The following is an 18,014-nucleotide window of genomic DNA, read 5'->3' as shown; positions in this document are numbered from 1 at the left end:
GTTTATGTGATTAAGTTCAGTGTATTAAAGTGCATTGACAGATTCTTTCTTGAGTTCAGTTCTATTTGTATTATAATTCCAGAGCTGCAATATTGATTGTTTCTTTTTCTTTTTCCTAGGAGGAAATGCAGGCTATTCAATTCTGAGAATCAGTGAGAACTGAGCTTCTGGTGCATACAGTATGGGAACAGCAAACTTCATTGTCCTGACAGTCTGCCTGGATTGATAATTGTCACCCCTCCTCCAACAAGCTTTGAAATTGTATGGGGTACTGGAAAAACTAAGCCTCTCGGAAGCCGTTGACTGTGGCAGGATGTGTGGATGATGATGATGGCAAGAAAGCAAGATGTTCGCATTCCCACCTACAACGTTAGTGTGGTGGGATTGTCTGGAACAGAGAAAGAGAAGGGGCAGTGTGGCATTGGGAAGTCCTGCCTCTGCAATCGGTTTGTGCGGCCTAGTGCAGATGACTTTCATTTGGACCACACTTCAGTTCTCAGCACCAGTGACTTTGGAGGAAGGGTTGTCAATAATGATCACTTTCTTTACTGGGGGGAAGTTGTGCGTTCCCTGGAGGATTGTGTGGAATGTAAAATGCATATTGTGGAACAGACTGAATTTATTGATGACCAGACTTTTCAGCCACATCGTAGCACAGCCCTGCAGCCCTATATCAAAAGGGCCGCTGCAACCAAACTTGCATCAGCTGAAAAGCTCATGTACTTTTGCACTGATCAACTTGGGCTGGAACAGGACTTTGAACAAAAACAAATGCCAGATGGAAAGTTGCTGATTGATGGCTTTCTTCTTTGCATTGATGTTAGTAGAGGTATGAACAGGAACTTTGATGATCAACTTAAGTTTGTTTCAAATCTTTACAATCAACTAGCAAAAACAAAAAAGCCCATTGTGGTGGTCCTGACAAAGTGTGATGAAGGAGTGGAGCGGTACATTAGAGATGCACATACTTTTGCCTTAAGCAAAAAGAACCTCCAGGTTGTGGAGACATCTGCTAGATCCAATGTGAACATTGACCTGGCTTTCAGCACTTTAGTGCAGCTAATTGATAAAAGCAGGGGAAAGACTAAAATTATCCCCTACTTTGAAGCTTTGAAACAGCAGAGCCAACAGATAGCTGCTTCAAAAGATAAATATGAATGGCTGGTTAGCCGCATTGTCAAAAACCACAATGAAACATGGTCGAATGTCAGCCGAAAGATGCAGTCTTCTCCAGAATATCAAGACTACGTGTATTTGGAAGGAACACAGAAAGCCAAGAAGCTGTTCCTACAGCATGTCCATCGCCTCAAGCAGGAGCATATAGAGCGCAGAAGAAAGATGTATCTTGCTGCTCTTCCTCTAGCTTTTGATGCTCTTATTCCTAATCTGGATGAAATAGATCACCTGAACTGCATAAAAGTAGAGAAGTTATTGGAGACTAAGCCAGATTTCTTAAAATGGTTTGTTGTTCTTGAAGAGACCCCTTGGGATGCTACTAGCCATATAGACAACATGGAAAATGAATGCATTCCTTTTGACCTGATGGAGACTCTGCCTGCAGCGCAACTTTATGAAGCTCACTTAGAAAAGCTGAGAAATGAGAGGAAAAGAGCAGAAATGAGAAGGGCTTTCAAAGAAAATCTAGAGACTTCCCCTTTCATTACACCTGGAAAACCGTGGGAAGAGGCTCGTAGTTTTATTATGAATGAGGAATTTTATATATGGCTGGAGGAATCTGTCTATATGGATATCTACAGCAAACACCAAAAACAATTGATAGAGAAGGCAAAGGAGGAGTTTCAGGAACTGCTTCTGGAGTATTCAGAATTGTTTTATGAGCTGGAGCTTGATGCTAAACCTAGCAAAGAGAAAATGGGTGTCATTCAAGAGGTTTTAGGTGAAGAGCAAAGATTTAAAGCTTTACAAAAGCTGCAAGCAGAGCGAGATGCCCTAATTTTGAAGCACATTCATTTTGTGTATCACCCAACTAAGGAAACATGTCCTAGCTGCCCAGTTTGTATAGATGCTAAAATCGAGCACTTGATCAGTTCCAGGTTTATAAGACCATCTGAGCGCAACCAGAAAAACTTGCTTTCTGATTCCAATATAGATAGGATCAATCTAGTTATTCTTGGCAAAGACGGCCTAGCACGTGAATTGGCAAATGAGATTCGAGCTCTGTGTACAAATGATGACAAGTATGTGATAGATGGTAAAATGTATGAACTTTCCTTGAGACCAATTGAGGGTAATGTCCGACTTCCTGTTAATTCTTTTCAGACACCAACATTTCAGCCACATGGTTGCCTCTGCCTTTACAATTCAAAGGAATCTCTGTCTTATGTTGTGGAAAGTATTGAAAAGAGTAGAGAGTCAACCCTTGGCAGAAGGGACAATCACTTGGTTCATCTTCCTCTGACACTAATACTAGTTAACAAGAGAGGGGACACCAGTGGAGAAACACTGCATAGCTTAATACAACAAGGTCAACAGATTGCCAGTAAACTACAGTGTGTCTTTCTTGACCCAGCTTCTGCCGGCATTGGGTATGGACGTAACATTAATGAAAAGCAAATCAGTCAGGTTTTGAAAGGATTACTGGACTCGAAGCGTAACTTAAATCTTGTAAGTTCTACATCTAGCATCAAAGATTTGGCTGATGTTGACCTTCGAATTGTTATGTGTTTATTGTGTGGTGATCCTTTTAATGCAGATGACATCCTTCTACCTATCCTTCAGTCCCAAACCTGCAGACCTTCCCAGTGTGGCAGTAGTAACTCGGTTCTACTTGAACTACCAATAGGACCACACAAAAGACGGATAGAACTGTCCATCCTTTCATACCATTCCTCATTCAGCATTAGGAAAAGCCGGTTAGTCCATGGGTACATTGTATTTTTTTCAGCAAAACGTAAGGCGTCCTTGGCTATGTTACGTGCCTTTCTTTGTGAAGTACAGGATATTATCCCCATTCAGATTGTGGCACTCACAGATGGCTCAATAGACATTCTAGACAATGACTTAAGTAGAGAACAGCTGACTGAGGGACAGGAAATTGCCCAAGAAATTGATGGAAAGTTTACGAAAATACCTTGTAGCCAGTCTCAACACAAACTTGAGATCTTTCATTCATTTTTTAAAGATGTGGTAGAGAAAAAGAATATAATTGAAGCCACTCATATGTATGACAATGCTGCTGAAGCATGCAGCACGACAGAAGAAGTGTTTAACTCACCTCGGGCTGGCTCACCTCTTTGTAATTCAAACCTTCAGGATTCAGAAGAAGACACTGAGCCACCATCCTACAGTCCGTTTAGAGAGGACACATCCATGCCCACTTTGTCCAAAGATCATTCTAAACTTTCAATGGAACTGGAGGGGAATGATGGTCTGTCTTTCATTATGAGCACTTTTGAAAGCAAGTTGAACAACAAACTACCTCCTCCAGTGAAACCAAAGCCCCCAGTACACTTTGACATTACAAAGGGCGGGGATCTGTCTTATTTGGAACAAGGGCATAGAGATGGACAGAGGAAGTCTGTGTCATCTAGTAGTTGGCTACCTACAGATGGTTTTGATCCTTCTGATTATGCAGAACCTATGGATGCTGTGGTCAAACCAAGGAATGAGGAGGAAAATATATACTCTGTGCCTCACGACAGTACCCAAGGCAAAATCATCACCATTCGTAATAGTAACAAAACTCAGTCTAATGGCAGTGGTAATGGTTCAGACAGTGAAATGGACACAAGCTCTCTGGAACGTGGTCGAAAGGTGTCTATTGTCAGTAAACCTGTGTTGTATCGGACAAGATGTGCAAGACTTGGGAGATTTGCCAGTTACAGAACCAGTTTCAGTGTAGGAAGCGATGATGAGTTGGGGCCCATTAGGAAGAAAGAGGAAGATCAGACATCCCAAGGATATAAGGGGGATAATGCTGTTATTCCATATGAAAGTGCTGATGAAGATCCAAGGAGAAGGAACATTTTACGAAGCTTGAGAAGGACGACAAAGGTAAGATGACAGTGTCTGGCTTTAGATCTTCTGGGACTTGCAGGTGTGTGGTCAAAATATATCTGATTGTAGAAGTCTTTTTCTCCCTGGGATACGCTTTCTAAGCACAAGTAGTTGGCGAGCTATTGACTTGATTGCCATCAACCTCACAAATTAGGAATCCAGTTAGTATGAGCATTAAAAGCTGGGCTCAGAAAGACCCTTTAACAGTCATTTGTATACTTCATATATTTTTAAATTGCCCCTACACATGTTCTTAATTTCTAATTTCTGACTTGTGCATTCAGGAATGGGAGGGGGGAGGGAGGGGAAGATGAGGAGGAGGAAGGAAGGAAAAAAGAAAGATGATAGCAAATAGTTCACTACCAAGGAACATCTTGCTTGTGTAGAGAGATCCTTGTGTTGCACCTAAGTAAAAAATATCATTCCTAATAAGTGTTGGCTTTTTTCAGTCTTAGTAAAGTTTCTTTCAAAACACTCTTGGATTACTTGCCTTAAATTAAATAAAGTTACAATCTGATGTGATTGAAGCACGGAATCCTTTATAACAGTAAAACTGATGCTGTTCCAAAGAAAATCTAAAGCATTTGTTTTACTATAGCAAAAGTGGTTCTCTAACACAGAGGTTTTCAACAGGGCGTACGCATACCTCTGGGGGTACTTCAGAGTACTGCAGGGGGTACGCAACAGGATGGGGTGGCTGAAGCCCGTCTCCCGGCTGGAAGCAGGAACTAGGTGGGAGGTGGGTGGTTGCAGCCTGCCTCCTGGCTGCATGCCAGACTGGGCAGGAGATGGGCAGATACCTACAGAGGGGGCCCCTAAGCGCCGGCCTGTGGAGGGGGTGCTGGGTCACAACGGAGAGCTGGGAGCCTCCTGCGCCCCTTGTCCCCACTGCGCATCGTGAAGGGCCAGCTGGGAGTGTTGAGGCCACCCTGTCCGAGCTGGCACCGGGCTGCAGGGCTGGAGTGGGAGAGACAAGCGCCGCGCGGCGGGTAAGTGCAGAGGGTGGGGGCGGGAGGGGGGGCGGCAGAGCCTGGCCATTAAGTGCAGGGCAGGGGATGGCAGGTAAGTGCAGGGGCGGGTTCTGGTGCTGTGTGACGGGTAAGTGCGGGGGTGGGGTGGCGGGTAAATGCAGGGGTCTTAGTGGGTAAGTGCAGGAGCAGGGGACAGCAGAGCCTGTCCAGAGCTGGGGGGCGGTGGAGCCCGGCCAGAGCCAGGAAACGGGTAAGTGCAGGAGGGTGGTGGGTAAGTGCAGGGGGTGGCGGAGCCCAGCGGGTAAGTGTAGGGTCTGGGTCTGGTGCGGCACGGTGGGTAAGTCCGCGGGGGGTGTCTGATAAAAGCAGGGGTCTTGGCGGGTAAGTGCAGGGATGGGGGTCAGCGGAGCCTTGCCAGAAGTGGGGGGCAGTGGAGCCCGGCTAGAGCCAGGCGCTGTGCCTGGGTGGATGGTGGGTAAGTGCAGGGGGCTCAACGGGTAGGTGCCCGGGCAGAGTCTGGCACTGCATGGCAGGTAAGTGCTGGGGTGGGGGGGGGGGTGAATAAATGCAGGAATCTTGGCAGGTAGGGGGGGCAGGAGGTGGCGAAGCCCAGCCAGAGCCGGGCGCTATTTGGCGGATTAGTGTGGGGGGTGGGGTGGCAGGTAAGTGCAGGGGGCTTGGAGGGTAAGTTCAGGGGGGCTGCGGAGCCTGGCTCTGCTGCCCTGCAGAGGAGGAGATAAACAGCATGTTTCCCCCCTCCCAGCAGGCACAGACCTCTCCTAACCTGGTAGTCGGTGCCGTCTTGTGGGAACGGAGAATCCCTCCTGCACTGCACGGGATGGGGGCACATGAAGACTTGGGGGGATTCCTAAATGCAGGCTTGGCCCCTCAGTGCTGGAGACCCAGAGTATGCCGCTGGAGCTGGGCGAGGGGCCCACACAGTGTATTTTGTCCCAGGCCCCACACCCGCCTAGGGACATCCCTGCACCAGAAGACTCAGAAGTGCAAAAGTTAAAAAAAATAAAATAGAAAATGGTCTTGAATGTATTTTAGGCCATTATGCCTTTTATTGCAACCGTGATAACAAGTAGAGTGAAAACCATGAAGGGGTACTCTAGGTGAAACCTTGAGACTGTAGGGTTACATTTTGTAAAAAAGATTGAAAACTCTTGCTCTAACATGATTGCCAGTACTTATCCCATACAGTTCTTGGGATAAATGTGCCCCCGCTCACTGGTTCTTTGAGAGTATTATCACTTGGAACCATTTTTCATCTTAACCCTCCCTTCCCCATAGCTGCTTCTCATGTAGGTTTCTGAGGGTGTAGAAGGGTGAGTGGCCCCAGCTGCCCAGTAGTTACTTTTGTCTACTGAAAATGGAGTGAGCTTGGAATATACTGTTTCTTTGGTGCTTCCCTCCCCCTGTGTGTGGTTTTTTATTTTTTGGTGTGGGATGTTTGGGTATATAATTGACTAGTCTGAAGATTCAGAGCTGTTCACAGAGGTCCACTGTTCCCAAGAGTGTGGGGGTTCATTGTGGGCACCTCTGTAGGGAGAAGAGATGGACACCTTGTTATATGCTGTGTTGCATGGTGGTCCTTCCTTCTCCTTGATCTTAGTCTGGGGAAATGCCAAAGAGTACAGAATCAGTAATGATGGAAGATATAATCTTTGGTTTGAATACATATTTATATATAGAATAAATGGTTGACAACAATTGATTTTATGTTGCATGAAAAGGAGGCAGGGGACTTTGGTGACTCCATAACAATCGGTGTCAAAATTGACTCATTAAATCACCTTGCTAGCAACTTACAGCCTTTTTAACTTAATTTAGTCATACGGAAATAAACATTTAAATTGTAACCCCATCCACTGTCCACTTTGTCCAGACCTGAAAGTATTCTCATCCATGGATATAATGCAACAATCATGGGATAATATCACATCAATGCTCTGAGAGTTTTTTTTACACGATAACAATGTTAGTTTTATCAGTATATTTCTTTGTAAAAAAAAAAAAAAAAAAAAAAAAGGAACGCTGATGAGCTTAACATGATACATTGCCAGCAATTTCATGCAAATACATTGGTATTAGTATAGTATGTCCTAGTTAGAGCTAGGTGCACCTGTGTTCCCCTTCTGGACTCTTTCAGTGAACCCCCTCAGGTGTCAAGTCTCATGCCTTTACCTATCCCAGGGTGGAATTCTACAATTCTTCTACTCTTAAAGTGGTCCTGTGGCTATAATATCCTGTGTATCCACCATTCTTACCTGACAGGTCTGACTGAATTCAGGTTACCTATGAGTAACTTTGGGAGTCAGTGACCAATGGTACGCAATGATCAGACAGCTTTCATAGAACCAAAGTATTTTTTATTTTAACATTAGGACCAGAGCATTTAGACAAAATTGATTTTAAAATAGTTTACAATACATACATGTCTAACTTACCTAAATGCATACCGTTCTCTGACAGGAACTTAGGTCTGCCTGTCTCTTCAGACACCCTTAATGGCGTGTCGTCATCAGCCTGGTTCCCCTGAACAATTGCTCTCCTCCTGAGAGAGAATTCTTTTTTAAACCTGCCAGAGTTATTTTGATCTCCTATGTTCTTGGGCCTTTTCCTGTCCTGATTCATACCAGTTTTGTAGATTAGCTGGAGAAGAGGCAAAATCTTCAAAGTTAATAGTCCTTGCATTGTTCCTTAACAACCCTCAAGTGTTTGTGAAGAGTTGGTTAATTTTGAGCAATTATTTCCATCCTGCCTGTTTTTTTTCCAGTCTCCTGTTGCAGTAAATTAATATACTCATACAGAAAACAACTTAGTAACCAGGTGAACCTACAGTAGTCATATGTTATTATGGAGCAGCTCTGAATGTGTCACAAAGTACACTGTAAGCTAAAATCAAGAAGGAACCCCTGTATGGCTCAGAACTTGAAAGGGGAGAATAAACAAATGCAGAGGAAAATAAAAAAGGAGTCTTAAACCCAGAGAGACCTCTAGAACTGAGGGTCTCTAGACAAGGCAAGTCAAATGCTGTAGGAATGGTTCTTCAAAATTTCTTGTTTAAAAAATAGTCTAAGGTGCATTACTTCTCTCTCTTGTACTGAGAACCCTAGGTGCAGCCATTACTTTCAGATTTACTCTTTTCCAGGGCGTCTTCCCATTGAGAAACTGACACACACAATGTTTGCTGCCAAACTCCTTTGGCAGCAAACATCGATCTTGTTTCCACCAACTGCCATGTTTTTGGCAGTCAAAATTTGTCCCCCTTATTTGTATCCATACAGGCAGGGGATGTTGGTGTATTGAATAGTGAGTGAAATTCTCCATTGTCCCATGAATGATGTCTTTGATTTTGTGGTGCTGTATGTCTCAGGCAAATTATCAGGAAGTTGAGAGATTGGGAAACTAATACTTCAAAGTTCTTTAATCTACCAACAGAAAATATCATTGAACAGCATGGCTGCACACCTAACCAGTCTGCAAAATTGCCAAATTCTTTTATTGAATTAGGCAGCAAACAGGAGTTCTGGCTTGCTGGAGCACAGATTTCTTGTAATCGCCCTATGATTAGATATTAAATTGATATATGAAAAACTACCTATTCAAAAAGAACTTAAGGTGGGATTGTTGGAAGTACTTAAGTAACTTAGGAGCACAAGACCTTGTTTGTGGTAAGGTATTTAATTGTCAGTATTGGAAACTGAAATACTTTATTCACAGAACAGGTAAAACTGAAATAATGGAAGTGTGCTACATAGCCTTATATGTCCACCCTATCTGAATGAACTCTTGTGTGGAGGGAGCTACCTGTGAAGGCATGAGTAGAGTTCAGTCTCTTCTGCACTCTTCTTTTGTGTCTGAAACCATCTCACTTGTGACTGAGGTTTATGTAGATACCTGTCTACTAGGAATTTGGCTGAGACCCACAAACTGACTTTGCATATTTCTGAAAGGCATTGTGTTCCAGGCAAACCAGGAATCTTTGAGTGAATGGTGCTATAACTGATGGTATAATATTTGATATGCAATTATGGGTTTTTTTTATTAGAGGTGCTTGTTGCAACTCCATAGTTAAGGCTGAGTTCCAGTTTGCACTTAAAACAGGGATTTAACTGCTTTGATTTGTAAGTAAAATGCAATATCCTCTCCAAGTTTGCAGCACTAACGCTGAGTACACTGAATTTTCTGAGAATTTACAAGTAAATCCATTGATTAATTTTTGAGCTACAGTTAATTTGAGTCTGCGAAGAAAATTAACATCTGTAAGTAGTCTTTGTTTCAAACGATTTTAACAATAAAATAACACACTTCAAACTTCCCTTGTAGTTAAAATTAATTGAAATCATGGACGTGCTTGACATGGCTTTACTTGAAGAAATTAAATTAAATTAAGCTAAATTATTAATAGTTGTATCTGTTATGGTACAGATTCCAGACAGGCTCAGGTAACTTTGTAAGTGGGGCCATTGGGTTGTTGGAATACTTAGCCAATTGCCATCCTTGCTCCACAGCCGATTTTCGTACATCAGTTCTATTGCATATAACAGCTCAGTGAATTGAGGCTCACTGGACTCTAGTCAAGAGTTCTCATCAGTAGATTACATGATCCGGCTATCACTGCTCTTTAAAGATTCCATAGTTGCATACTATCTTGAGTTATCTGAGTTTGAAAGGCTCTCCATGCACTGCTTTCTCGACTCCACTGTGAATTCAGGAAGTACTGATGAATGGAGACAGGAGTGCAGGGAAGCTCTTAAAGCATAACACATTGGGATTTAGGGATGTGGCTCTCCTTATTCTCCTTGTACACAGCACTGATCTCTGCAAGGCAGCCCTCTCAACTAATAAGGAAATTGCAGATTCAGTAGTACATTTTTGGCAGCTTTGGACTACTCTGGTTATGCAAAGTTGTTGTTAAACCTATCTCCATTGGCTGGTGAACTCTGGCTACTTTGCATTATTTTGGTATATCAGTGAATCTGCCCTTTAAAAGTAAAAATTAAAAAAGAGAATTAAGATTGATACTACATATCTTGAATTAACTAGAAATCTTGCATGGTAGAATTCTCTTTGGGCTTCTTTTTTAGTGTTTGTATATGACATCTTAAATTTTGTTTCTAGGAATTTCCTTAGTTTTAAAAACTACATTAAGATGATGATAAAGTTTATAGTATATATTGGTAATTTAAGGGTAAGAAACATTATGGGATGGTTGTTGTAAATATCCAAAACCTAAACCTAAGTTTTGGTTAAACCAAAGTAATAAAGTAGAAGTAATTATACTTTAAACCTAAGTAATTAAGGTAATATTTAAAAGAAATCAAAACATGCTAAAGAAAGAAATGCATTAGTAAGACATCTAAACAGCCTTAGCTTTGCCCTTTAGTAATGATAGGTGAGAAATATGGGGAAAAAATCCCTTCAAAAATCAGCTTTTATCTAATCTGAGACCACAAAATGCCGTAATCATAATCAGAGACAAGGTGGATGAGGTATTCTTTTTTTGGATCCTCTTCTGTTGGTAGAAACAAGCTTTTGAGTTTACACAGAGCTGCTCTTCTCTTTCTCTCAAAGTGATCAGTCTGTATCTGACCTGTCAGTCCTCATCCTCAAAGAAAATCTTCACATCACTTTCAAAAGATGAGCCTGGGAGCTTAAATTCATAACTTTGTCAGACATAAAAAATCATGGTCTTAATGATACTGGATTTATTTCCCACTGACAACTGGGAGAGCCCTGCCCATAACCACTCAGTCTGGAGAAGTCAGGTCAAGTCTGGTGCAGTCATTGGGGAGAATTATCAGAGAGTCCAGGCTGAGGCCTTTATGCAAGCCAGGAATCAGTGTGTACTCCAGCCTCCATTTGGCGAGTGGAACTGTAGCCACAATGGGAAGGTCTGCTGCTTGCGCATTGGGCTCTTCTCCCATACTACTGCCAAGCACCATTAACTGACTGACTTTGTCGTGTTTCCTTTCATCTGTCAAGATGCTGGATGATCATATATATTTATGGCTTAGTACAACAATCTGTAACTCAGTAACCCTCCTTTTTGTCCTGTGACTACAGGGGTGTTAAAGGGCCACTTCACCTTGAATGGTCTCTTAGAATATGTGCTAATCTATCTTTTTGACCTTGTATTTAGCTGTGACACTGAGTACCTTTCCCAGACTTGAGGAAGAGCTCTGGTCACTTTCACCAACTGAAGTTGGTCCAATAAAAGATATTACCTCACCCACCTTGTCTCTCTAATATCCTGGGACTGACATGGGTGCAACAGCACTGCATACAAATATAGAAATATATCCCATAAAGCTAAATTGCTACTTTTAATACTATATAGATCCCAAAATTGAGACTTAACCCTTTATCTTTTTCCTTCAGACTTCCATTTTCCTCATATTCGTGAGTAACATATCATTTAGTAATTAGATATGTAGGATATTGTACCCAGGACTTGAGAACTTTTGTGTGTGCTTTACAGAACTATGGGTTTAACACTGGCAGCATGATATCTTATTAAAACAAATTCCTGTACAGCCAGTGTAAAAAGTACAGAACTTTATAAGCACACCAGAAAGCACTAGATTACTTTTTTGGAGTCTGGGATGCCTTAGGAGACAATTAACTGGCAATCGAATTTCCCAGACCTAAAATTCCTTATCCCAGGAGTGTTGCCAGTGAGCATCCAGTGATTAAATTTCTAATCAGTCTTCAGTTGATTGTCCCATATCTTTGAGGAAAATTAAATATAAGCATGGTCCAGAACTGGTATTGTGCCATAAATGAATAGGCACTTAGAATCATAGAATCTTAGAGTTGGAAGGGACCTCAGGAGGTCATCTAGTCCAACCCCCTGCTCAAAGCAGGACTAACCTCAGCTATATCATCCCAACCAGGGCTTTGTCAAGCCTCAGCTTAAAAACCTCTAAGGATGGAGATTCCACCACCTCCCTAGGTAACTTATTCCAGTGCTTCACCACCCTCCTAGTAAAAAACTTTTTCCTAATGTCCAACCTAGACCTCCCGCCCTACAACTTGAGACCGTTGCTCCTTGTTCTGTCATCTGCCACCACCGAGAACAGCCTAGCTCCATCCTCCCTGGAACCCCCTTTCAGGTAGTTAAAGGCTGCTATCAAATCCCCCCTCACTCTTCTCTTTTGCAGACTAAACAAGCCCAGTTCCCTCAGCCTCTCCTCATAAGTCCTGTGCTCCAGCCCCCTAATCATTTTTGTTGCCCTCCGCTGCACTCTCTCCAACTTGTCCACATCCTTTTTGTAGTGGGGGGCCCAAAACTGGACACAGTATTCTAAATGCGGCCTCACCAATGCCGAATAGAGGGGAATAATCACTTCCCGTGACCTGCTGGCAATGCCCCTCCTAATGCAGCCCAATATGCCATTAGCCTTCTTGACAACCAGGGCACACTGCTGACTCATATCCAGCTTTTTATCCACCGTTACCCCCAGGTTCCTTTCTGCAGAGCTGCTGCCCAGTTCGTTGGTCTCCAGTCTATAGCTGTGCATGGGATTCTTCCTTCCTAAGTGGAGGACTCTGCACTTATCTTTGTTGAACCTCATTAGATTTCTTTTGGCCCAATCCTCCAGTTTGTTTTGGTCACTCTGTATCCTATCCCTACCTTGCAGGGTATCTACCACTCCCCCCAGCTTAGTGTCGTCCGCAAACTTGCTGAGGGTGCAATCTACCCCATCCTCCAGATCATTAATAAAGATGTTGAACAAAACCGGCCCCAGGACCGACCCCTGGGGAACTCCGCTTGTGACCGGTTGCCAGCTAGACATGGAGCCATTGATCACTACTCGTTGAGCCCTATGCTCTAGCCAGTTCTCTATCCATTTTATAGTCCATCCAACCCATACTTCTTGAATACTACAGTATAGAAATACCTGTAAATAAGCAGTGAAGTATCTTTTGAGGATGGGGGTGTGGGTGTGGAGGGAAGGGAAGAATAGAGGAGCAGAGACCATGTCTGATTTGAAGGAGTAATGTAAGAATAAGTGACGAAAGTCCACTGTGTATCTAAGAGAGTAGGTATTTCCCAGTGCTGACATCAAGAGGTCAAAGGGCTTGGTGTAAGCATACCAGATCTAGTAATATAGCACTGTGTGCAGAATGCTAGTTGGGGGAAGGAGCAGGAAATTTTCTGACTTCTCCTAATTTGATAGATTAGCTCGTTGCTATGAAGCTGTGAAATTTACATACCAGGTAATGGTTTCACTGCAGACGTAAAGGAAATAACTTATCTATCACGGTAGTCATATCTGGGTGTGTTTGTCATGATTTGATTTAGTTCCTTCTGAACTATTTTGAAATCAGCCTGTCGTCTGTTGTATCCACTTGATTTCCAAATGAAGTGCACATTTCGGGACAGTTTCAGTTGATACACACTTCCATGATAATGAGGGCAACGCTGCTGAAAGTCCCCTCCATCAATGTGTTTTAAAGATGATTCATTGGAGGAACTGTGCAATTGATTTCCAGAAAATACTGGTGAGCTAGAGAATCTGTTCTCCCAGTATTCCTTTGGAAATCCAGAGACATGTAACTGTTACCCCTACTGGTATGGTCTTGCCAATAGTACCTCAGCTTTAAGATGAGTCAGATGCTCTTTTCTGAGTGAAAGTATAATATATTATATCTGTTCCATATTCTGAAAGGGTGAAGTTAGTCCTGAAATAAGTGATTCCCTCCCCATAATTTTAATTTAGAGATTTGTGCTTGAATTACGAATAAACAGCAGCTGGTGAACATCCAGATTTCCCTGCCCTTCAGAAGATTGTGAATTTTGACAGACAAGTTGAATAGTATGAAATTTGAACTGTGTATGATCGTACATCATGGGAAAAAAAATTTTGTTGTAAGGAACGATAGTGGTTTTCAATATAAACACTCTCACCTATTGGACTATAGTTTAGTTCCTGTAACATGAATTTATTGAGAAGACTATTCTTCAGTGATTATGTAAGGTCAGTGCCGCTCCTTGCTTCAAATTGAGCTCTCCACAGGTTTTGCCAACTTGGGTTGTAGAAGATTGTTCCTTACAATGAACAATAATACCCTTCCATTTGGTAGTTGCTATTCTCATTCTTTCATCCTTAAACTCTTGTCGTCTTAAACAATGTTGCTGCTGCTTTGCAAAACAGTGGTGATTTCATAGTTGCAGCAGCTGTCCCTTGGCAAGCAGTGTAGGGTATACTTCTTTTCATTGACATTGGAGCCATGTTCCTGAAAAAACAAAGGAGGGCTGAATTGGTAGAAGTCTTGTGCAGTCTAAGGAATTGTTTTGAAGTGGAGAGGTTTTTTCAGTTTTTTAAACCTTTTTGTATTATGTGCTTGCGTTGAATGATAAAAATAGAATCTCTTGAAAAATCTGTCACATCTTAACACCATTGGGAATTAGAATAGAATAAGATAAAGCCTATTTTTAGAAAATTTATAGTCTCTGTCCTAAAATCCTCAATGGTGTGGAGACCTCTGACAGGAAACCACATCTTAATTTAAACGGTGGTGAATCTCATCAGTTCTTCACTCATAAGGTGGGACAGTCTTATCTGGGTGAAACAGTCTCTGAGGTGCATGAGAAGGGCTGGTCTGGAGAACTCCTCTTGTAGGAGTCTATTCGTAGACTTGCTAAACTGTGCATTGGTTTCAAGGGACACATTTTAGTAAATTAGGTGCAGAACTCAGTGCTTAAATATTGTGCAATAAGCACTGTAGAAATCTATCAGAGCTGGAAAATAGGTGGGAATATCTTTCATAATCTAAATATGTTTGAAGTATTTTTTTTACCAAAAGATTGTGGGACGCAGGAAATCTCCCCCAAACCCATTGCTTATGAAAGATCTGGATGAAAAAAAATATTTTGTGCTTGGCTACTTCAGAGCCAGTAGAGGGAGCACAAGTTAATTGCCCAACATAATTAGTAGATCTTGGTGTTGATGCACAAATGATTAAGTAGATTGAAAGACTTGTTATTTCAAGCTCCATTGGAAACACATGGAGAGAACCTCAAATATTTGCCAAATAGAAAAGAGCAAAATTAATAATTTTATTATAATGACAAATCTTTCAAGCTTCTCAGAGGGAATAAATAATGGAGTAAAAATACTAGTCTGGTGTTCCTTTTTTAGTAATTTACCCATTAAGTTTTAGGCTGCAATAGCATGTTATCCTGAGGAACTCCTGAGCTGGCACCAGTCAGTGCTCTGATTCTTTGAGTCAAAATAAAAATTTACCTCAACACCTCAATCTTTACACTCAGGGCTTGTCTACACTTACCTCGGAGATTTGGTGGCAGTTGACCGGAGTTACGCAAACTACGCAAAAAATTTGCGTAACTCCTGTCGACTTCTGTGCCTCTGTTCTGCGCGCCATCTTCACTGCACTGTGCCAACGGGAACTGCGTTCCCATCGACTCAGCGTTACACCACTTGAGAAGGTGGTCTTAATACGTTGGTATCTGGATCGACTGAGCGGGTCTTCACTGACCACTCAGTCGATCCAGATAAATTGATCTGACCGTGGTGAATTTGCCGCTGTCAGTGAAGACATAGCCTCACTCTTTGTCAGATAAGGGCTTTATTCTGGCAATTACATCCACAAAGTGTACCTGTCTAATGCAGATGAGCTTACCTCAGGAAAGTATCAGGTATGGTCATAGATTTTGATGGGCGGAAGAAACAGTTGTGTTCATGTATTCTGACTTCCTGCATAACACATACCGTGTGATGACATGAATTTCATCCTGTGCTTCCTTCATTGATCACGATAATTTGGGATTGAACTGGATCTTATCTTTGAGGAAGACATCCAGTTTTTACTGAAAGACAGACTTCAAGAGATCATTGCATCCAGTGGTTAGTTGTTCCAGTAGTTAACTTCTCTGTTTTTTTAAAAAGTAGCCTCATTTCTGGTTTGGATTTGTTTAGCCTTGACTTCCGGCCTTTAGGTCTTGTTATGCCTTTGTCTGCTTGATTAAAGAGCCTTTTAATCAGATATCATCTGCCTGTGGAGGTGTTTATAGAGCATGACATAAGTTACTGAGAAAGCTAAGACTAAGTAGAGTTTATTAAATCATACTGTAAGGCATGTTTTCCAGTCTTGTGGTTCTCTGGCTCATTGTTTATGAAGTTAGTGAAGTGATTTGGTTGCAAGTTCTTTGGAGGATAGGATTAAAATTCAAAATGATATAGACAAACTGGTGAAATGGTCTGAAGTAAATAGCATGAAATTCAATAAGGGCAAATGTAAAGTACTCCACTTAGGAAGGAACAATCAGTTGCACACATACAAAATGGGAAATGATTCCCTAGGAAAGAGTACTGCAGAAAGGGTTCTGGGGGTCAGTGGATCACAAGCTAAACAGGAGTCAACAGTGTAACACTGTTGCAAAAAAGCAAACATAATTCTGGGCTGTATTAGTAGGAGTGTTGTAAGCAAGACGTGAGAAGTAATTCTTTTGCTCTACTCGGTGCTGATCAGGCCTCAACTTGACTATTGTGTCCAGTTCTAGGCACCACATTTCATGAAAGATATGGACGATGTGAAGAAAGTCCAGAAGAGCAACAAAAATGATTAAAGGTCTAGAAAATATGACCTATGAGGGAAGATTGAAAACATTTGGGTTTGTTTAGTCTGGAGAAGAGAAGATGTGGGGGGGAGGGAGGGGGAGAGATAACAGTTGTCAAGTACATAAAAGATTGTTACAAGGAGGAAGGAGAAAAATTGTTCTCAAACTTCTGAGGACAGGACAACTAGCAATGCGCTTAAATTGCAGCAAGGTTGGTTTAGATTGGACATTAGGAAAAACTTCCTAACTGTCAGAATAGTTAAGTACTGGAATAAATTACCTAGGGAAGTTGTGGAATCTCCGGCAATGACTACACTGATGGCGGCAAAGTCGCCCCTGTCAGATCGATTTCTCTGGATCGACTGAGTGGTCAGTGAAGACTCGCTCAGTCGATCCAGAGATCAACATGCTAAGACCACCTTCACAAGTGGCATAGCGCTGCGTCGATGGGAACGCGGTTCCTGTTGGCGCAGGGCAGTGAAGACGGCGCGCAGAAGAGAAGCAGAGAAGTCGACGGGAGTTATGCAGGTTTTTTGCATAGCTTGCGTAACTTCCGTCGACTGCTACCAAATCTCAGAGGTAATGTAGACAGGGTCTCAATCATTGGAATTTTTTAAGAGAAGGATAGACAAACACCTGTCAGGGATGATAGATAATGCTTGGTCCTGCCATAAGTTTAGGGGACTGGACTAGATGACCTCTCGAGGTCCCTTTCAGTCCTATGATTCTATGATTTTATATTATCCCCCTCTTACAAATAGGGTAATTGAGGCGCAGAGGTTGTGGTTTGCCCAAGGTCACACAGCTAGTTATCATAAATTTGTTTTCCTGGCCTTAACACTAATATAGTAACACTTACATACTCATGGCTTTGTATAGATATAAAATGAAGAGTAATACTCCACATTTTCTAATCTGCTGAAAGATCTGTATAGAGATGTTGCAGAATCCATTAGTTATCCCTGAAGTACTGATTGAATCTGGCAAATAGAAAATAGGAAGATTTCAGTTAAAGCATTGTGACCTCCATCTTCAAAGAGCAAGCTGCTAATAAGAGGATCCAGTTCCCTCTAATCTTTTTTTAGTGACTCATCTGATACTAGAGTTTGTTGCAGGGAAGATTTTGCTCTTTCCTTTGGGCTAAGAAATGAATTTCCTCCCTTGGGTCTAAAATTTGAACTGTGATTAGAAAGTTAACTTATGTTTGAGACTCAAATTATATAATAGAGCAAAATAAACATAAGTACTAAATCCAAGACAGGAATGGTTAGGGGAGAGTGTTTCAGCAGCTTTCAGAACCTGTTAAGTTTGGTAAGAGGCAAATTGTGCTTGGCATTTTAATTGGTTCTGCAAGTTTTGTGTGGCTTTAATATATTCCAGTTTTGTGCTGCTGGCTTTTTAGTTAGTAACCTTCCTCACCCTGTTCAATG

At 42.0% G+C, this 18,014-nt stretch overlaps 1 protein-coding gene across 5 annotated transcripts in view; it reads left to right on the top strand.

The window, feature by feature from the left end:
- Positions 1 to 18,014, top strand: part of ARHGAP35 (Rho GTPase activating protein 35) — a 103,875-nt gene that overhangs the window by 22,807 nt on the left and 63,054 nt on the right. For 4 of the 5 annotated variants that reach the window (XM_067556784.1, XM_067556782.1, XM_067556783.1 and 1 more), the window contains one exon: positions 120 to 4,014. In XM_067556784.1, coding sequence (XP_067412885.1) covers positions 322 to 4,014 — 3,693 coding nt within the window. In that variant the 5' untranslated portion in view covers positions 120 to 321. Of the gene's footprint in view, positions 1 to 119; positions 4,298 to 18,014 lie in introns of those variants that run through there. The other variant, XM_067556786.1, reaches the window with a different exon arrangement.

This window comes from Emydura macquarii, unplaced genomic scaffold (assembly GCF_026122565.2).
Source record: "Emydura macquarii macquarii isolate MOO-44397 ecotype Brisbane River unplaced genomic scaffold, CSIRO-AGI_Emac_v2 contig_1790, whole genome shotgun sequence".
Lineage (NCBI taxonomy): Eukaryota > Metazoa > Chordata > Testudines > Chelidae > Emydura > Emydura macquarii.
Note: the sequence above shows the minus strand (reverse complement) of the source record. Positions and strands in the feature narration are given on the sequence as shown.